Source organism: Blennius ocellaris (genome assembly GCF_963422515.1).
Source record: "Blennius ocellaris genome assembly, chromosome: 13".
Classification (NCBI taxonomy): Eukaryota; Metazoa; Chordata; class Actinopteri; order Blenniiformes; family Blenniidae; genus Blennius; species Blennius ocellaris.
Window position 1 is genome coordinate 6238235 of NC_137662.1, and position 22424 is coordinate 6260658.

Genomic DNA, 22424 nt, shown 5'->3' on the forward strand with positions numbered 1-22424 from the left:
TCTCAAACTTGTAATTTAGAGGAATGTATATTAATTTTGTACTCATTCAAGTAGGTCAGTTTGCCTCAGTTGCTGGAACTACTATTTTACCATCAGATAAATCAATTACTTTCAATCCAGCATGGGAGGAAGAGATATTGTTCATTTTCCTCCAAACAACTCTGACGAACTCTACGACACGTTCAGATGGGAACATGCTAGAACTGAATATTCTCTCAGTTGGAGACTATCGATCTCCTTTCAGAGCCTCTAAAGATCAAGGTGTAATAGATGTACTGTGTTATTTTAACAAAAGATTACTGTTTTGTTCAGCCAGACATGAATCATTGAAAGTTTTTGTTTTACTTCAACTTAAAAAAAGCCCAAAACAAAGATGCTTCCTTGCTACTTCTTTCACAAAGGAATAACCTTGAGCTGCCGATCTAAGTGTGCTGCTAAGTGATGCTTTAATACCACCCTGTTCAACAAAAGATTAGAAATCCCAGTTCCTGTTCCAACTAAAGAATTATTATTTTTTTCAACCTCAGTTTATACTCCGACTACTAGACCAGGGGTGTCAAACTCAGACACGCCTGAATGTCCTTGATGGTTCATCAGTTGTTTTATTGTTACATTGGCGCATTGCTGAGGCTCAGACGCAGAAGCCATGAACAGAGTTTCTAATGATACCTTTTATTCAAACAGTCAAAAGGTACAAGAAAGTCTGGAGCTGAGCTGAAGTCCTGGACAGACGCAGAATCCGGGGGAATTCAATGTCTCTGAAAGGATAAACGTAGTCGAGGGGTGTACGGTGTCTCTGACAGGACAAACTTAGTCGAAGCAGGTACGGTGTTTCTGAAAGGACACACTTAGTCGAAGGAGGTACGGTGTCTCTGAAAGGACAAACCTAGTCGATGCGCATATATAACAATATAGTTTTGCGAGATTTTTTTTTTTCCTCTTGTTTTTTTTTCCTCCATGTGTCTTCGGGGGCTCCGTAGGGGGCTCCGTATATCTCACCAATAAAGAAACTTACACCCTCTGACCACATGGCGGCAGCACATGAACAACCTTCACTCCAAACCCTCCAGCGAAGAAGAGCTTCCGGGGTAGACGCGCACATGTGGTAAACAAGCAACGCAAGCATGGACTTCTCGGCAAAGTGGAGTGATCTTCCTCCAGGTCCGAGCCTGAGGAACTTGACGGAGGGCCGCTTTGGAGCGCTGAAGGAGCAGCAGCACGGGGCCGTTCAGGATCTGACCAAAGCGCACATCGAGTCGTTCGACCAGGCGGTGACGGACGGACTGACCCGCGTCGTGCAGGTCAGAACCAACCCGAACGTTTCACCCGGATCACTGAGCCATGTCTCGGTATCGTCTCACTTTCCTGGCCGAGATGCTGCCAAATGAGCTGTCTCTGGTATTTTTCCTTTATTGTGAAAGTAAAGTGTCATAATCTTACTTCATGTGAATTGATGGGGTGGGGGTGGGGGTGGGGGGCTCTTGAGGTCCCCGCATGGCTTTGGATACAATACAATACAATTTGCAAAACTTTATATTTACATTGTCATCAAAACGCATATTGTCAGAACTGTTTTCATCGTGACAAATCTATGAAAAGTCGATAAGTGTGACACTTAACAATGACAGTTGCTGTATATACTAAAACGCCTGCCATATAATTAAAACCAAAAACATCAGACACACAAATGATGTTCACTCTTCCAGTTTTGTCAGTTATGTCGTGTTAGAGTTTGTCTCTCTGCTCATGCTGTCATGTTTACAGTTTTTTTTATAAATATTTTTGAGTCCTTGTTTAACTTTTCACATTTTGTATGATTTCTGTATCAAGACATGGTTCTGAACATGAGCAGAACACGTCATCCCGTTCCAGTCCTATTGCTCCATAGACACACAAGAGTAAATCATCATTATGAGTGTCTTCATCCCACTGAAAACTTTGATTTTAGTTGCTGTAACAGGTTCACGTGTAAATATAAAGCACATGTTTAGTCAGAATAATGTGATAATAAAGTCACAGTTTTATTTTTCCCTTGTCCTCTTACCTGTCAGCTGGTCCACTCTTTATTTATATTTTTTACATTGCTTAGCTTTCATGCACAATGTAGAAGTTGAGATAATGATCATTGGAACTATCAAATTATCCTAAAAAGAGCGAGCCACATTGCTGAATAAGGCCACAATACTAACCTTTTCCTTAATAATGTGATTTCAGGCCATTCCTCCTTTGGAGTTCAAGTACAAAAATGACCAAATCAGCCTTGCGTTTGTGGAAGCCACCATGTACAGTCCGATGGCGGCCAAAGGGAACATCTGCAGTGAAATGAAGGTGTTCCCAGCGGAGTGTCGGGGACGAAGATGTTCGTACAAAGGCAAGCTTGTGGTAAGACATGAGTGGTCTGCAAAAGTCACGCACACTGTGATTGGTCCATAAAGCCATTGCTGTTGATGGAGGGCGTGAAAGCCAGTTCAATGCTAACGTGACGGGCCATTTCATAACGGAACGTTTCCTTGCAGGCAGACGTCAGCTGGTCGGTCAACGGAATCCCCAAAGGCATCATCAAGCAGTCGCTGGGTCTCCTTCCCGTCATGGTGAAGTCCAAGCTGTGTAACCTGCACGGCATGTCGCCGAAAGAGCTTGTAGAACATCACGAAGAGTCGGAGGTTGGTTTGGGTGACGACGCCCACCAGGCAAGCTGTTATTGGATTGGAACCAATCCAAATGCCATTTCACTTCAACAGGAAATGGGAGGGTACTTCATCGTTAACGGGATCGAGAAGGTTATCCGTATGCTGATCATGCCGAGGAGGAACTATCCTATTGCCATGTGCAGGCCCAAGTGGAAGAGCAGGGGCCAGGGATACACTCAGTATGGTAAACCAAACCTCTTAAGGAAAATGGCAGACGCACAATAACATTGAAGAAGGAAAAGATCCAGTGTTTTTTTTTGTTTTTCTTTCCTTTACATGTTCTTTTCTTCATTTGCCATTGCAGGTATTTCTATGCGCTGTGTGAAAGAGGAACATACTGCAGTCAACATGAACCTGCATTACCTGGATAATGGGACAGTGATGCTGAACTTTATCTACCAGAAAGAGCTCTTCTTCCTGCCACTGGGCTTTGCGTTGAAGGTATATCCACTTTAAAGGCGCGACATGTCATCGCTCTTAATTGAATGATTTCACAAATGAAAGAAAAACGATAAACATCACTGTTGATGACAAATTGACAATTTTAGAAGCCTTTACACGACAACATTTCAAGTATAAATGCATCAGTGTTTTTTGTCATTTTTGTTTCTTAAAAGTTTTACATTTGCACAGCAACATTCTGAAAATGATATTCTTCTTCAATGCAAAGGCAGAAACACTGAATATGAGGTCGTTTTCATGGAGGGCCAGTAGTGGGTACTTATGTTGTTTTTGTAATGAAACCACAGAAAACAATACGTAATGAATAGGTTTGTTAAAATTGAACCGTAAACATGGATTAATCCATCACCACGATTAATCTGATGAAACATTTAACTCTTAATTAACCCATCTGTAGCAGAGGACGCCTCAGAATCCTGGAAACGTGTCTGTAAATGCATTTCAGGAAGTTTGTTCAAGTTGACCTGCTGTCAAATGACCAGTTGATATGGAAGTGGTAAATCAAAAATTGTCCATCATTGTTTAGTAAACGTACACCCAAAATGTTACAAAATGTTTGCGTTTTCACTTGAAATCGTTGCCTTTAAAACAGACGTCTCAGTCGCTGAAGGTAGGAAGCGACCCAACTGACCTTGAACAGCCTCGATTTGTAAATACCACTTTGTACCAGATGGTACAGTGAGGGTATTTTATGTTGAACTCCAGTTACTATAATTGATCCTGTAATGAATGTAAGTAATTTAATCCAAATGTATTTAAGGGCCGATCAAGTCGTCAGCAGTTTTATCAGACTAATGTTGATTTAATGACATAAAACACACCGAAAGGCGCCACATTAAATGCTCTTTTACATCCTTCAGGCCTTGGTGGATTTCTCAGACTTCCAGATCTACCAGGAGCTGATCAAAGGCCGCGAGGATAATTCTTTCTACAAGACCTGCGTGTCGGAGATGCTGCGCATTGTGACGGAGGAGGGCTGCACCACCCGCAACCAGGTGCTCAAATACCTGGGAGAGCGCTTCAGGGTCAAGATGAACCTCCCCGAGTGGTACACTGACGAACAGTGTGCCAACTTCCTGTTGAGGTGAACTACAAAGACAGATTTTTTATTTTTGTTTGTTTAACCCTTGCCCTGGTGGCTGCAGTGCGCGTTGCCATATTTAGAGGAATCTCTTGTGTTTCTGCGTTGATCAGTGAGTGCATCTGCATCCACCTGACGTCCAACACGGATAAGTTCTACCTGCTGTGTCTGATGACCCGGAAGCTCTTCAGCTTTGCGAAGCAGGAGTGCATGGAGGAAAACTGTGACAGCATCACGTGTCAGGAGGTGCTCACGCCCGGGCAGCTCTACCTCATGTTTCTCAAGGCAAGAGCCTTTTAATTCTTCATTAACATTTGAACCCGTGATCAGTTTGGGTTCTCGGTGGAAATGGACCGAGATGGTTAATATCCCCGCTGAGGAAAGTGAGCGATAAATTCAAATTGTCATTGAGCATTTTAAATAAATCCCAACGGGAACATTATGATCACGTTGTGGCAAATTTTCACACACGATCACACGTTGAAAATAATTTGTGAATCGAACGAAAAGAAAATGTACACATGTAAACCAGACCTTTCCTGATATTTCCCCAGGAGAGGATGACGGCATGGTTGGTGTCTGTGAAGCTTGTGTTGGACAAGAGAGGCCGTAAACTGGTTACCGGCTTGGGCCCCGATAACATGATGAGGATCTTCAACGCAGGCACTGATCTGACCAAAGCTTTCGAATATCTGCTGGCTACTGGCAACCTCAACTCCAAGACGGGTATGGCCTCGTGAGCTGAAGGTGTCCGAGGATTCAGTTCATCTATTCAAATAGCTGTATTTCTTGCATATATGTAGTGAAGGCCTGTCGGAAGAATCTAACTGAAGCTGTTCGTTAAGATCGGACCAAACATTAAAGGTACAATCGGTAATATTCTAGTTTATTGTAAATCATTTAAACTTCAAATAATGAAATTAATCGGACAAAGCGGTCACATATTCATTGCAGTTTCATTTTCCTGACATGCGTCTGACAATATTGGTCAATAAAAGTGAACTTTTGTGGCAAAGTTGACCGTAATCCTTCTGAGAGTTTTTGAGAAATCATATTGTAAGTATTTACAACGGCTTCACCCAGACTTGAAAGTGTCTGTTGTTTAGCATCAGCTACATTTTTGTCATTTCCAAAAAAATCATATATAAGTACATTTACTTTATAAAACCTGATTCCGTTTTTTTCCACTCTCGGGTGGGCAATCGTGTGTCACTATTATATCAAAGAGAAGCGACTAGAGTTTTTGAACAGGTGTTGCCCCCCCCCCCCCGACAGGCCTCGGCATGCTGCAGAACACCGGCCTGTGTGTCGTCGCCGACAAGCTCAACTTCATCCGCTACCTGTCCCACTTCCGCTGCGTGCACCGAGGCGCCGCCTTCGCCAAGATGAGGACCACCACCGTCCGCAAGCTGCTGCCCGAGTCCTGGGGCTTCCTGTGTCCGGTCCACACTCCAGACGGCGAGCCGTGTGGCCTGATGAACCACATGACGGCCAGCTGTGAAATCGTGGCGCCGACATCGCCCACCCTGCCGCTGCCTGCGCTGCTCTGCTCTCTGGGTGAGCTCCGAATTCTGCCAGAACCGAAAAGCTGCCCTTTTTCTAAAAGGGGTTCCATTTTTCCATCGTTTCTAGAGCAATTTTTTGAAAGTGAATCTTGTGGGAAAACAACCAGAAAAAAAAAGAAAGACACTTCTGGTAAAAACTCTTCAAACTTCTATTTTTTTGCTTTTGCCCGTGTGGTTCCTAAGGCGTCACCCCGGTGGATGGGTCTCCCAGTCAGCCCTTTTCAGACTGCTACCCCGTAGTCCTGGACGGAGCCGTGGTCGGCTGGGTGGAGGCGGACCTGGCGCCGTCCGTGGTCGACTCGCTGCGTGCCTTCAAGGTAAACTGAGTGGCACCCGGCTGCGCCGTGCACGCCCCTCGTGCACAACGCTGATATCGTGACTTAAATCCGCGACAGGTGCAAAGAGAGAAGAAGGTCCCTTGCTGGATGGAGATTGTTCTGGTTCCCAAAACGGGCAAAGCCAGTTTGTACCCTGCCCTGTTCCTCTTCACAACGCCCTGCCGGATGGTGCGGCCGGTGCAGAACTTGACTCTTGGCAAGAAAGAGCTGATCGGCACATTTGAGCAGGTTTGTGTTGATTTGATTGAATTTTAAAGTGGTTTCAAATTTCAAAATGTGACGTTGACGAAATGCTGAAAAGACACATTAAAAAAAATAAGGACTTGGAAAGAAAAGAGGAAATCAAGAGTTTCGTTTTGGTGTAAAGCAGCAATATTTACAAACGTGCAAACAGTGGCATTATGGTGACAGTGCAGATCCTGGCATTGAGTTGCATTGAGAGATTCATGTCCTGTTTTCCTGCAGCTCTACCTGAACGTGGGAATCCTGGAGGACGAGATTGAAGCTGGAGTGACGACACACCAGGAGCTCTTCCCTCACAGTATGCTCAGTGTGGTGGCCAGCTTCATCCCTTACTCGGACCACAACCAGAGTCCCAGGAACATGTACCAGTGTCAGATGAGTAAGAGTGTTGAGTTTTGATTTGAGAGTTTGCAGCTCGTGAAAAGTCGTTCCTTCGCGTGGTTTAACCGGAGACCGTTCTCTGCAGGTAAGCAGACGATGGGCTTCCCCCTGCACTCGTTCATGGATCGCTCGGATAACAAGCTGTATCGGCTTCAGACCCCCCAGAGCCCACTGGTCCGGCCCTTCATGTACGACCATTACAACCTCGACAACTACCCCAGCGGCACCAACGCCATCGTGGCCGTCATATCATACACGGGCTACGACATGGAGGACGCCATGGTGAGTGTCGCGTCCTCATTTTTTTTTTGATTCCAATGAGGAAAGCGGTCCTGACCTCCGCGGGTCCTTCCAGATCGTCAACAAGTCGTCGTGGGAGAGAGGCTTTGCCTATGGAACGATCTACAAGACTGAGCTGGTGGACCTGGCGGACAAGGTGAGGGGCGAAGACTGTGTGGTGTTTGGCACCAAGCCGGATGACCCGAAAACCAGTGGGAAGTTGGATGGTGACGGTCTGCCGTTCATCGGGTCCACGCTTCAATACGGAGATCCCTTCTACAGCTACGTCAACCTCAACACAGGCCAGTGCTCCGTGGCGTACTACAAGTAAGTGGAAACGGCTGCTGGCGTTCAGGAGATTGTATCACAGGAGCATAACTGGAAATCCTTGCTGAAAGTAATGATGCCTCATGTTTTCTGGACAATAATGTATAGAAATTATTTCCCAGGATTACAAATTAGTCATATTTGTTGTGTTCAGTAGTATCGTGGCTGCTAGGCAACAGGCGCAGTGACTTATTTAGCTTTAAGGGTACGAAGCCTACGTACATTAGACCATCTGTGTTTGGGGCAGTGATGAATTAAAATGATGGATAACATGAAGCCGCCACCAAAAGCAATCCTAAATGTATCTGCCACCCCCCCTTGTGGTCGCTCATAGAAATCATCATGACCTGGATCAACGCCCGTCAACTTCTACGTCAAACTAAATTTATGCTTGAATGGGAGGAGAAAACTAGTGAATGCAGTGGGAGAACATGGACAGTCCTGTCTGAAAGGCCTTATACTTATAGTTTCACTACAGTTGTTATTGACCACTGGAAAGCTTGTTAATTTCCCCACTAAAACACTGTTGTTTTTTCCCTTTGCATTTAATTACTTGGTTTGTTTTTTGATGAACTGAGACTACATTGAAAAACAAAATAAAAACATTAGTCAAAACAATTATAATTGGGAATTAATTTTCGGTAGTGATGTCAATTTGATAAGTAGCAGTTCTAGTTTTACTGCTCAATAACCTCATGAATTCAATAAAGATGTTATCTGTGCAGGAGACGCTAAATGTTTTGTCTCGTGTTTGCATCTTGACCTAATAGTAGTACTTTCTTTCTTTCTTTCTCGTGTCCGTAGGAGCCAAGAATCCTGTGTTGTTGACAACGTGAAGGTCTGCAGCAACGACAGCGGCTCCGGCCAGTTCAAACGCATCTGCATCACCATGCGAGTCCCACGAAACCCCACCATCGGCGACAAGTTTGCCAGCCGCCACGGGCAGAAGGGCATCCTGAGCCGGCTGTGGCCGGCAGAGGACATGCCCTTCACGGAGAGCGGCATGTCGCCGGACATCCTGTTCAACCCCCACGGCTTCCCTTCTCGCATGACCATCGGGATGCTGATCGAGAGCATGGCGGGAAAGTCGGGCGCCCTGCACGGGCTGTGCCACGACGCCACGCCCTTCACCTTCTCCGAGGAGAACTCGGCGCTGGAGTACTTTGGCGAGATGCTCCGCGCCGGCGGCTACAACTACTACGGCACGGAGCGGCTCTACAGCGGGCTGAGCGGCCAGGAGCTGGAGGCGGACATCTTCATCGGCGTGGTCTACTACCAGCGCCTGCGTCACATGGTCTCCGACAAGTTCCAGGTGAGGACGACGGGGGCGCGGGACAAGGTGACCAACCAGCCGGTGGGAGGGAGGAACATCCAGGGCGGGATCCGCTTCGGGGAGATGGAGCGAGACGCCCTGCTGGCTCACGGCTCCTCCTTCCTGCTCCACGACCGCCTCTTCAACTGCTCCGACCGCTCCGTGGCCCAGGTGTGCGTGGATTGCGGCAGCCTCCTCTCCCCTCTGCTGGAGAAGCCGCCGCCGTTCTGGTCGGCCACGCGCCACCGAAAGACTGTCTGCACCCTGTGTGGCAAAAGTGACTCCATCGACTCGGTGTCCGTCCCCTACGTCTTCCGCTACTTCACCGCGGAGCTCGCGGCAATGAACATCAAAGTCAAGCTGGACATTAAGTGAAGTGTAGAGACGTGATCTGAATTAGTCAGGAGAGAGGAGGAGGACTGTAAAGCAAAGTGCCTGAGAGCTTTTATTTGTCTTTTTTTTTTGTGTAAATGTATGATTGAGTAATAGACAATGCTGGGTTTCCGAAAATAAAATGGCGTATTGTACCACTGTGCTCTTCTTGAGGCTGATCTTTATCTTTATCTTTCAAGTTCAAATACAATTTTAACTTAAGTCATGAACATTAAAATACTCAATGCACTTTAGAATATTTTTAAGATCAAATTAATTGAATTCTTGTAGTTTGTAGAAGTAACTGATTAAACATTTAACTTCAATGACACGTTTTGAGAACTTATTAGAAGGTATATTAGATACAATTGGTTTGTTTAACACACGTAGAGCTGAATGATAATTTTTTTTATTTGATCATTGTGTAAAATTAAATCCCAGCTAATTTCATTATATTGTTCCCTAAAACTCTTCTATTAGATTAAATTGATCTTATCAGTAAAGTATATCTCGGTAGTTGATTCTCAACATGTTTAGCAAAACACCCAGTCGAGGCCAAGCCACTGAGATGCGACACAAGGATTATGTATTTGATGCGCCGATTGTTGGGCGTGTCGGATGAATAAAAGTCTGAATCTTAATTCACAATCGAACATATTTCCTCTTTATTTAATATCCAAAAAAGTGTCAAGTACACTGACACTTCTTTCCCAAACATCCAAACATGGAGTTGCCTCTGGGTTGAAAAACTGTCCTAGGTCAAACAACCGATTCCCCCACATATAGTCCATATATACATACATTCTGCTCCTACACCCATAAAATCATTAAAAAAAAAAAAAAAAACTGCATATGTGTTAAAAATTAGAAAAGTGATCCTGACAGTTCTCTTCAGATAAAACCTTCATTCAAAAGTCTCCCACATTGTCGCTGCTGATAAGCAGCTGTCTTCAGTGCAGCTGTGCCAGGATATCTGGCAGTTCCAGCACAGTGGGTATAGTATAGTCTGGTTTCACTGAACCGTCTGCGGCCGCGCCTCCTGTGCCGTTAATCCAAACTGTGGCCTGGACTCCGGCGTTGAAGCCTCCCTGAATATCCGTGTCCAGAGAGTCTCCCACCATCACGCACTCCCGGGCCTCCACCTGCAACATGCCGAAGCACAAGGCGAAGATGGAGAGGAAGGGTTTCTGCTCTGCGTGTTCGCCGCCGACCACGACGGCGTCGAAGAACTCCTCGCACCCGGTGGTCTCCACCTTCTCTCTCTGTGTCTGAGCCACGCCATTGGTCAGCAGCAGCAGCTTGTATTTGCCGCGCAGCTGCCTGAGCAGGGCGCACACTTCGGGGGAGAGACTGAGGAGCTCCAGACGGCTGTTTTTCCACAGGTGGTAGCACTGGGAGGCGAGGGCCGACGACGAATGGCCCAGAGTCTCTCTGATGCTTTCCTCCCAGTGACCCACACGCACGTCGTCTATGGAGCGGCCGGCTGACGGGTCAAAACTCTCTTCGAAAAGCTTCTGCTTGAACTTGTCGCAAATACTGTTGGTGGCGCTGTCCTCGAGGCCCAACGTGGTCTTCAAAAGCTCGGCAGTCTGTAGAATTCACACACCAGCAATAGATGTCACTTCAGAATTATAACACAATGGGCAAAGGTCACACTTTGTGGCAGTGAAAGTATTTGTAGAGATAAACACAATGTATTTACTACAGTTGGGGGGTCACAGTTAGAGTGTGTAAAAAAATAATAATGGTAGCTCATCATAAAGCGGAAAACTACACGTGGATATTTATCTAAGGTGTGTGTGTGTGAGAGTTACTCAGGATATAGAAAGACTGACGAAGACGGAACTTATGACCCCAGCCGGCCCCCGTACTCTTGCGTCACAGCCCGGAGTGTTCGAGTAACTTAAATAACTTAAAGTATCGCTCGAATCAAACACAAACACCTTAATATTATTAAGATATTTATGTTGTTTTAAACATACGTCTCAGCAGCTATGTTTGTTATATCCCAGTTACTTAACGTAACAAGTTAACACGATCCCATTGATCAATGGAAAGCAGGTTGGTTAGGAAAACACAACAGTTCTCACCAACACTAGAAGAAAAGGTCTTAAATAATATTTTTTTAAAAACCTTTTTTATCGCCACTCCATTAGCTCGACTCGTCTCAATGAGCGTGTTGTCCAGGTCAAATAAAATCGCTTTCACAGGTTTGTCGTCCATCGCCGTTGCAGTGGCTGCTCCACGGAAGACAGTCTGGTGAAATGCATCATGGGAGTTGTGGTTCTACAAGAAATTATGCACTTGCGACGTCTCTCCTCGCGATGGCGGTATTTCATTAAATTAGACTTTGAGTGTCGGGAAACAGTAGCTCAAATCACACTCACTTCATTTAGCAGTCAAATTTATTTGATTTCTATAATTTTTTTTTTCTTTACTCCCAGTGACCCTTTCGGAAAAAATTTAATTAGAAAGTAATACGGGGACGTATGAAATATTTTACTAAATATGACAAAACTTGAACTATATACACACTGGTGTATGAATCATGTGGAAGTGACGTGTTGACACCAATACTTCATCCCACAAAGTTTGTTTATTTTTATTTATTTATTTATTTATTTGTTTGTTTATTTATCTAATTAGTTATTTGTTTGTTTGTTTATTTATCTATTTATTTATTTGTTTGTTTATTTATCTATTTATATTTGTCTGAAAGAACAACATATATTATAATGTACTACTTCCTCAGGTCTGAGGTCTGTAGTATTTAAGCACATTTATTGCCCATGCACTTTTGGAAAAGGTGAGTGAATAGATCATTAAAAAAAACAAAAAAACATAAAACATTTGGAGGATTTTCTGGTTTGCAAGAGGCTAAGAAAAATAACATTTAGTGTTGTATGTTTGGTAATTGCAAAGTCTTGAGAGCTGCTACATCACGATAAGTTTCTTAAGTGAGTGAAGATTTCTAGTTATAAACTGATGTGAGGAAAATATTTGTAGCAGTTTATTGAAATTTTAACCAGAGTTATCACTGGTTCACATTGTATAGTTTCTTCAGGTTTTGAACAACAACACATTGTTTCATTACCTAATTTTAGCGTCATGTCAACACAAAATAAAAGTGAAACAGCAGTTTAAAAAAGAAAAAAAGGTAATGTAACTATACCACAGCTTTCACACACAGTGGAGGGAAGAATGTCCTCCTCAGTAATCTAAGCTTAGTATTATATGAGCATTAATATGTGTAATAATCTGTTATTAGGAGACTGTCGGTACAAAGACACATGCAACTTCATTATTGATGAATGTAGGCCAGCACAGTAGTATCTTTTAATGCATTTCATTTGATAGTCATCAAACAAATTTATCAGGAGACAACCTGTGATGCAGTCAGGAAACATAATTAACATTATTGTTAGAACAGAACATAGTAATATTGTACAAACTACTGAACTTTAACTCTGTTTTTGAACTATCCGGAGGAAGAAAATGGATCATGTCACCTCATTTGACTCCATGATCACAGTGACACGTGCATCATTATTTAATGAGGCAGTTTTCTGCTTGATCACTGGCTTATTGTTACAACGTTCTGATTTGAGGTGTTACTATAGATTAAAAAAAAGAGAGAGATACTAATTGAATAACCAATCCGTCTCAATGATTTTTGAGTAAATGTGTTACGTGACCCGTCCTCGCATTTTGAAAAGTTTAAACGCAGATTCTGTGACACACATTCTTCCGAGATAAAAACAAACCTGAATTCTTATGCAACCTGTCCTTTAACTCTGTCTCACATCTGGCAGTGGGCCAGAACGTCACACGCAACAGTGTGCCGGCCGGTTGCACTCCCGCACCAAACCCAATCAGAAATCACAACAGGCCTTTCTCACGTTACCTCTGAGCATTTTGATTGCTGTGTCTTTACGAAGCTTGACATAATTACTTCAATTGCCTCGGAAGAAAAAAAAAAATACCAAAGATAAACTATAAATCAAGGTACGTGAGAACACAAACCTGCTATTATCTCAGAACAAACAACACCTGTTGCTTGCATGCAAAGATATGCTTTTCAAAATGACAGACAAGCAGCAAATGAACTCAAAAATCTTATTTTTTATGACTCTCAACTTAAAAAGGGAAGTGAAACATAAACAGTTGATGCGTGAAGAGCAAGCGCACAAGTTGGAAGATGGAATTTCCCCTCTCATGTCAAGAGGAGGGGAAAAAAAACAAAACAAAGAAGGAGAAAATTACTTCCCTAACAGTGTTCATGTGACTCTTCCAAGAAAGCTCAGGCGTGAGAAGGACCGGTGTGGCCTGGCGTCTTTGTCTACATGACACCTTTCCTCTTTCATCTGTGTGGGTGGTCACACGCTATCTCTCTGCTGAGCACCAATCCTCTGCAAAGGCCACTTATTGAAGTCGTCACTTCTGCAACAATCCAGACACTTCGCGTGACACCCGGACTGCATCGGGTGTAGTTTGGCCGTTTCAAACTGTTTTTTTTTTTCTTCTTCTTCCAGGAAATAAATAGCATCAGATATGAATGACCCACGTCACAGGGACAGGTGAGTCTTCAGGTAAACAGAAGAAGGAAGGCACCATGAGACGCCGTGACGTTTGTTCTCCAATCTGTATTTGGTGACATATATAAAATATAGTGTAGGGCGTGTTAATATTAAATGTGGATATTCTCGAATTTGAATCCCACTGTGAATAGGACGGGTTACATGCAGGGAAATATGTTCAATAAAGTATCTGTCTGTGAGGCTGGTGTCAAATTACAAAGGCTTCGTGCTCGCATCAGTGCAGGAAGGATGAGAGAGAGAGAGAGAGAGAGAGAGAGAGAGAGAGAGAGAGAGAGAGAGAGAGAGAGGAATAATTCTTTCAACTTTTCTCAACAATCTAGTATAGTACATTCACAGCCAAGCAAAAGAGGTTTGTGTCAAATTACAAGCACTCAATGATGTGTGTGAGCAACCTGCCTCTTAAACAGGCAGTATATAAGACAGATAAAGGTTTCTGAAATGTTAATTGTGAAACGCTACTCCAGTTAATGTATACCATTTGTAATATTACCTGAAAATGCACCAACAGGGTGGATGGGAGAATTCATCGTTTTTCACCCGTCCTGAGTACTACGTGACTCCAGACATGTGTAACAGCAAGGTCAAATGATGTGAGGATTCTCACTTTTGACCAGGTAACACAGTTCATTATCTGCCATCCTTAAACCACTCAAAATATTTCAGTGTTTGGAACGATCTGCATCAAGCATGCCTGCGACGCTGCAGCGACAGAATGGAGAGCGATAAGTGGAGCACAGCTGTCTGAGATGCTCCAATCAAACTGTACCACTGATATAGAGACAAACTGTGGACGGACACACACACACACACACACACACACACACACACACACACACACACACACACACACACACACACACACACACACACACACACACACACACACACACACACACACACACACACAGTCATGGTAACTGAGGGAGTCTGGCAACCTGCACGTAGACACAAACAAAAACAAGGCGTTCTGGGGCAGGATGGTGCCTCTTCAGCCAGTTATGTAATGCCCTCCATGATCGAGGAGCGATAGCTTTCTCCGCGAAACTTATGTAAATTATATGTTCGGAGCCCAGCTGAAGCCTGAAGCAAAGCAGTTCAACATCAGTGTCGATTGCTGACGACCCAGTATGAAGAAAATGCACACCGGCATGATGCGGGTGTCACTTGCTGGAGTTCCCTTGAGGCTGAATATCATTTGAACGGTAGATACTGTGAGCTGTGAGAAGACAGGACCTCCCATAGATGCCTGGCGGGTTGCCAGGGCCTCCACCAGCACCCGTCTCTGTCCTGACACACCTGAGTTCTCCTGACCGGCCGCTGAACCAGCTCAGCAGCAGCAGGGTGGAAGGCTTACTATGTGTGGTCAGTGAAGTATAGCACAGAGAGTCCAAAGTCTGGAAAATCATCCTTTCACAATCCACTGTTGTTCGCCAGGAGAGAATCCAGTGAGTGTGAAATTGTATTTTCTCACACGTCTTTGCTGCTTCATTAGGGAAATCCAGTTTTATATGTAGGGCAGATGGAATAGTGACAAAGAAAAGCTGGAACTGGCCTCTCCAATTGCAAATGATCACAAATCACAGGCACGTTTTAACCCTTGAGTTCAGTTCAGTTTAAATCTTGTGCTGTTTTAAGCCAAAGATTATGTTAAATGTTAAATGATTATAAATCCTTTAATATCCTTCATAATCGAATGTCATGTATAAATAATTTCTTATGACATCAAATATTAGCAGGAGCATTACAAGTTTTGAACTTCCGTTGACATGATTTGTTCATTTGAGCTACATTGTGTTGGATTGTGAGAAAAGATCTTGAGTGATTGATCTCAATCATTTTTTTTTGTTTAGTTGAACTTAATTGTAGTTAAATGTCAAACACACAGTAAGCATTCTTACTGTGCATATATATACATATATATATACGGTAGCTTCTTCTTTAAACTTTAAAGCTCTGTTGTTTTTAATGTCTTAAAAGTGATAATTTAACTTTTTTGGTTGTAGTAATTTCAGCTGACGTGGTTGTCAATAGTTTACTTTAGGCAAACTTTTACATTCAATGATCGATTTCTGAAAATGTTTGAGTGAATCAAAGCGAATCACTACCATCACCATCCCAAACAAGCCTTCATGCGCAGCAGCATCGCCGCTCGTTCTGAGACTCATCGTGACGTAGGCGTAGCCTGGAGTGAGTTGACGTGAGCACATGTGTGATGGAGCTCCAATAAACCCGGAGGAGTTGAAAAAACACCTCGGCATCACGTCACTGTTTCCCAGAGGGGCAATTTTCAGGCTGACTGGACGAGAGCGAGAAGAGACAGGCCGAGACGGCGACTCGGAGGCTTTGATCCTTCTGTCTGACACACACACACACACACACACACACACACACACACACACACACACACACACACACACACACACACACACACACACACACACACACACACACACACACACACACACACACACACACACACACACACACACACACACACACTACAATTCCATATCCAATCAATTCATGTCGAGTTTCAGGAGACTATGATGATGGAGGAAGACTAAAGTTCAAATTAACAATAGATTTTGGGCACCTTTACTGTTTGTTGTCAGTACAAAGGTCCAGGTTATTGTTTGATGCATAAAACACCACAAGCAAAGAAAGATTTGTGACCAACAAGTTATAAACTTGAAGTGTTCTGCGACTCCTGCCTTCCTGTTTTCTCTTTTAACTCTAATATCAAGGACTGGAACAAGATATTTCCCTCTCAATAGAACAGGGTAGCCTGTAATGTTTTCTTTGAAAGTGAATATAGAATTTTATGAAATCTTCCACATGCTGGAATATCAGTCGTTTCCAACAGGGCTGAAACGACAGTCAGATGGATCGTACAAAGTGAGGCCAGGATGCTATGTTCTGTATGGAAATGATCTTTTTTCATTGTTTGTCTCTGTAATTGTTTATTTTTTTCCCTATGAAAGATTCTTTGTATAGAATAGTAAGGATAAAATACAGGCAATGAGGCAAACATTACAATGCAAAGCATTGTCTCATTAATAATCCCTTTATCAATAACATTGCATCTCAGCATTGTGACGTTGAAACATTTATTGGCAGATTATCACACATTCTCCTTGTTGGATGTTTATTTGTTGCCAAATCAAAGCTCCCAACTCTCAGGTTGGAAAATCAGATTTTATGTGTGAAGTGGTTGGGATTGCAGATCAGCACCTCCAAATCTGAATCTGTGGTTTTTTCATGGAACAAGGCGGGCTGAGATGACGTTGAGTATGTCGAGAGGGGCATTCATAGAGACTTTGAACCGGTTTTGGTGATCCTATTTGAGAGGACACATCTCTAACACAGACTGCCGTCTCATTGTAGGTAAATACAACAAACAAAAGACCTATGAAGATTTATAAGAGAACTCCATTTCCTATGTCTTCTTGTCTTGAGGGGCTCAAACTAAGAACCGAAGGGTAAAGGGTGTAATTTGTGGTTTCAAAGGTCCATTCATAAGTCACTGAGTAACTTCCTTCAGCCAGCGGAGACCCTGGTTTGTCGCCTTGCCCCTTTCCAGACTTTACACGGACACATGACACATTAACAATATGGCTTTACACTTGTAACATTAAGTAATCTGGCGATGAGAAAATGGCTTTTGTAAGTTTGTTCTGCAAAAACCACACTTCAACAACACTTTGCTCCCGAAGGTAATCTTCTATTTTCAGTCAGAGTGCTCTGACTCCTCCGTCTGCCCTTCATTGACGCTGGATCCCTCTGAAGCGCTTTGCTCAAGGACGAGAAAACAAACCCAATCAGTCACCCTCTCCTTGCACCCGCCGATTGGATCATCATGCTGGAAGTGTGAGGAGTGGCAAGAACAGATGGTGTCTCGCTGCTCCACGCTTTCCGTTTGAAGGTTGGTTGTTTTTTTTTGTTTGTTTGGTTTTCCTTCTTCAGGGAGGAGTGTTGATGACATGACCTGCCCCGTGTCAATTGCAGCAGTCTCACAGAGGCTTCCAGATGGAGGGTCTGGCGTGGAGGAGAAGTGACTCCACATGGATTCTGTGTGTCATTCCTGCCTGTCCTTGTAAACGTAGGTTATCGCTTTGAGCTCATCCAACCGTCACCTCCGACATATGGCTTTGGCACAAGAGGCACAGGAAAAGAGAAAAAACACCAACACTCGTATTGGGATAAGAGTGCTTCACATCAGACCTTAAAAAAAGAAAAAAGAAAAAAGGCTGTTGTTGTTTCATTAAATCTGTTTGGCTTCCCTGACACAGTGGGATATAAATAAGTCTTAGACAGATTAGATTTGGTTTGATTTTGTTCTAAATATAATACAAAAACAAGCTCCTCCAGCCAATTAAAAACACTAAACAAGTTTAACTGATCCAAACCACATTAAATAAAAAAAAACCATAACTTTAATATATTTAGAGTAAATGCAATGCATGTTTTTAACACAAGCTTGGACTTTCTATCATTCTTTATCCATCACTAACCCACAAACCAATCATTAATACAAGGCTGATACATTTTGCATGGAAATTCCTGCTCCTGGTTTCATTTCGTGAGGTTTACAGTCGGTGTTATGTTTACATAGAAACCACATAATGGCACATATTACTCGTATGAGGGTTAGGGTGAGAAAAAAAAGAAAAGTTGTGGTAATTTGGATTATGTTTCTCATGCATGCTTCGCCTGGAGGGGGTTGGAAAAGTCAGCAAAGATTTCTTCCCTGAGCACTGACTATACGGCTTATGTCGTTACATAATTGGATCGAGTGGATTGATTTTCCGAGGCAGTGGAAGCTCCAGATCACATATGAAGCCTCGTCAACGTGCTGTTTGCAGCACATAAAGACACATTTGACGGCAGTTTTAAAGGGGATTTTATGTAAGTAACTGAAGGTTCGTGGAATACATTCCACACGGAGCCTCCTGGGGGTCTTTTCACAGGACTCTCTCATGAAGATGGATCCAGGGCGGCGATAAGGGCCGGTGACAGAGGCCCCCCCCGGGGGAGCCTGATAGCCGGACACTTCTTTTATCTCACCTGGTCGAGAGGAACGGGGCCTCTGGCCCGGCTCGCCAGGAGCTCAAAGGGAATCTTTGTTATGAATGCGTGGGGGCAGCAACGGCGGACAACAAAGAGGTGCTTCTCTGGCGGTGCTCCTCTTCTCATCTGAGGCTGCTGCTGCAGCAACGCCACACCTGTGCCGCCCTGCAGTTAGTCCACCATGTGGGTTCAGCTGCTGCGCTTATCTGCAGTTCGGTGGCTGAGGTAGATCAAATGACCGGCCCTGCCTCGACTCACTGAGTCTGCTCGCCGTGATATGGTAATACTAATAAAGCTATATGGGTTGTATTGTTCTGAGCAGAGGACTGAATCTTCAGGGGATCTTTAATGTAGCACAGGAGGGGAAAAATTGAGATAATATAATATAATATATTGTTGTAAAGTTACTGCAGCTGCACCAGTATATTCTTGTCACTGCATATTTCTTAGTTATTATTTTTGGCTTTATTGATCACAGGCTGGCCGCATGGTGACACAGTGGGGTGCATTCTTGCTCCATACCAAGTCGCATGTGTTCTCCAGTGTTCTCCCATCGTCCATAAGCAAACTCGTGAGTGTAATCAGTGAGGCTAAACTGTTGTGACTGTCTGTCTCTTTGCGTTGTGCCACCTGTCGAGAGTGCAGACACCTGCTTTGGTCAAATAAAAAGTGAGAATAACGCACATATGTAAATGTATGACAGCTGAGCAGTAGCATAGTGTGTTCTCTTTTGGAACACAGCTTCTTTTTGACTTTAGGTTGACCAGTCGCAAACAGAACTGTGGACAGACTGCCTCCCTTTGCGTGCAATGTCATGATGGGACTTTCTGAAAGTGCATGACTTCATAAAAAGAGTCAAAATGAAACTTAAGAAAGTAAAATGTGGCTCAGGAGCAAGGACGCATCATTTACAATCAATTTCTCACACTGGTTTTAGTAGAAACCCTCCAATATGTAACCCTGGAACAAAGGTTGACATGATTTCATAAGTATACTACACATTTCAGTTGTTTTCATTTGTTGTTTGTCCATTTTTTTCAGCCTTTCTCAATTTTTCAATCAGTTTGTATGTCAATGTATTTATTGCTTTTTATATAGCAATTTGGAAAAAATGCCAAATAGACGTGCAGGAGGACATTTATGGAAATGACTAGATTATGAGTAGGAGCCAATGCTTTCAGCTACTGAGGTGCTACACTGGGATTACTGTACCTGGCGTTATCGACATGCTGACTGTTATTGTGTCAAATGAATAAAATGTGGGTCACTGTAGGGAGGCACCAATACTGATACTGCTATCAGGTATCAGCTCCAATGCTGCATGGAGTACTGGTACTGTGTATGGAGTATGAATTAATTACATTCCACAAGTACTCGTATCAGTACTTGGTATTGGCAAGCAGCTAAAGGTTAGTCCCTTAAAAGTGGCATCAGTACATCCCTAGTTAAATGTACATGCAGCAGGTTAGAAGAAAAAAAGACAAAACCCAAGAAACACTCTTTTACACACATTTTATGCTGATTTTTACAAAAGACCTGCGGATGATTTGATTGGTGAAAATTTGGCCTGGAATTTGGAGAACAGCATCGAAATTCCACTTCACTGTCAGGAATTTTTGCCTGTTGGCTTTTGCAGAGGATCTGCAACCCGAAAACAAACTCGCAGACTAAATGCTGATCTTGTTTCTGTATCAACTTGAGCAGTGACTGTGCCCTCCAAGTATTTGTGCGCGTGTTGTTGTGAACGTTGCATAAACGTGGGGTACATAAAGAAGGTGCTGAAAATGATTTTCCATGACTAAAGGACTGGTGAGTAAGCTGGTAATGATGTGTTGGGCCTTGGCTTTGTCAGGGCTTCTATGGTGTGCTAGTGAGCAAGTGATGACCCAGACTACGGTTACGTTCCTGGAACAATGTCAGTGACTCAAATAGTCTCTGAGGAGGAACATCGTGCTTGGAGCACAAGATAATTGTCGGGTCTTATTGCCTAATCCTGCCACCGGATTATGTTTCTCATGACATGTCTGCGTCTTAAACGAGAAATATGAATATTGCGTCAGGTGGAGTGTTCGTATTGCTGCACTTGCAGACATGCACTACCAGGCCACTGCATGTTATTAATCCTTGTCAGAGAAAGCTGGGAAAAAAAAACAACTTTATTCAAATTGCGTGATTATAATTCATGGAATACTGTTCATATTAGGAAGACCCACGTTTAGAAGAAATAAAATGTATAATTCATACCTCCTTCATGGCGCTGTACTCACGTCCCCAAACGGATCCATACTGACCTCACTGGTACTGACTCACAGGAAGTTGTTGTGAGTTAAAACTAGTGGGAACCTGATATTGCATGTACTATCTATACAGCTTGTTTGACCTAATAAATGTGGAATATTTGGTTCCAGATCACACTACATACTGATTATTGTGATGTACTACTTCTGATAAAGCTTGGGTTTCTTATTATAGCATCTGTTTTTAGTACTTTTGAAAAGTTGGTGAACATCAGGTCAACATGCTGCTGTTACTGTGGGGAATATATTGTTTTATTATAAGAGATTTTCTGTGTTGTATCTCAAATCTTTTGTTCAATTATCCTTCAGAATTTTTGCGTTATACTCTGATATATTTAATAACATTTTATAATGTATATATAAACCCATTTTTTCTTTGTAAATCATCATGTAAAAAGCACAAAACTGAAAATTCCAGTGCTCACAAAACCAATGAATAAAAAGATAATCACCTTGTTCATGTGTAATGTTTAATGAACTCATGTGGCTAAAATGTGCCAATCCCACAATTGTGCCTCGACATTCAACTGATTGAAAACAGAGCAAAAAAGCAAACTCGAGAGAAAAAAAGCTTTGTTTTGATCAAGTGAGGTGTGGGTTCAAATCCACAAAGCCTTTAAGCAGGCTTCATAAAGATCAAAATGTAGATAATAGAAAATGTATTTTCCACATGCCCCCCCCAAAAAAAACCCAGAGGCAGGAAAAGGTAAACGTTTCAATAGGAAAGGAGACAAAATGGTGCCACATTGTTCGCGGTACCTGACCTGAGCTGTACTTTCCAACCAACGTCAATGTGACAACACTGAGCCACGAGTGCAAACACAATAGTCCGCACCAGTGTTAAGAATAGAAACATGACAACCGCACGTAATCTTCATAGGAATACTGTATACCCACTGTAGTGTTGGTTGTGGTAAACAGAGACCAAGTTCTATTAAACTCCAGGTTTCAGCTGAATTTCGTTGCTTTATTCAACAGGAAGGGGGGATTTTGGCTTTTTGTGAGAAAGTTACATTTGCAAACCTTTAGAGTAATAAAAACAAGGAAAGATAAAAACGAAAATGGATGACAAAAGAAATCAAATAAAACAGACAAAAAGAAGGGTAAAAAGTACAACAGTTACAGATATTGTGGAACACATAACTTAAAGGGGTTTAATCATATTGAGGATAATCTCACTTGAACTCACTAGTTTACAATCTAGTGGATCAGGGAAATAGATGAACATTCTTATGATTGTTCTGTTTGATGCCCTATCACATCAATGCCACTAACAGCAGGCTGGTAGTTACCACACACTTATTTCATTTATATTCTAGGAACAGGAGGAGGAGGTGAGAGGGCGTTATATTCTTCACATATCAATTTCAGATGCAAATAAGGCTATCATTTCCTACAAATCAGTTTGTAAA

The 22424-nt window shown here is 43.0% G+C and overlaps 2 protein-coding genes across 2 annotated transcripts; one reads left to right on the plus strand and one right to left on the minus strand.

Annotated features, from left to right (window-relative positions):
* The first annotated feature begins 1117 nt into the window (after nucleotides 1-1117).
* polr1b (RNA polymerase I subunit B) lies at nucleotides 1118-9131 on the plus strand. The gene is made up of 15 exons (XM_080507086.1): nucleotides 1118-1301; nucleotides 2215-2382; nucleotides 2517-2663; nucleotides 2742-2874; nucleotides 2995-3131; nucleotides 4013-4236; nucleotides 4347-4518; nucleotides 4788-4959; nucleotides 5509-5790; nucleotides 5982-6115; nucleotides 6194-6364; nucleotides 6602-6758; nucleotides 6846-7042; nucleotides 7116-7366; nucleotides 8171-9131. The coding sequence occupies exons 1-15, from the start codon at nucleotides 1125-1127 to the stop codon at nucleotides 9051-9053; spliced, it is 3405 nt and encodes a 1134-aa protein (XP_080363212.1). The 5' UTR covers nucleotides 1118-1124; the 3' UTR covers nucleotides 9054-9131.
* Nucleotides 9132-9787: 656 nt separating this feature from the next.
* On the minus strand, nucleotides 9788-11288 carry nanp (N-acetylneuraminic acid phosphatase). The gene is made up of 2 exons (XM_080507159.1): nucleotides 11184-11288; nucleotides 9788-10639 (listed from the first exon to the last, which is right to left on the minus strand). Exons 1-2 carry the CDS (start codon nucleotides 11271-11273, stop codon nucleotides 10001-10003), a joined length of 729 nt encoding a protein of 242 aa, XP_080363285.1. The 5' UTR covers nucleotides 11274-11288; the 3' UTR covers nucleotides 9788-10000.
* Nucleotides 11289-22424: the final 11136 nt, after the last annotated feature.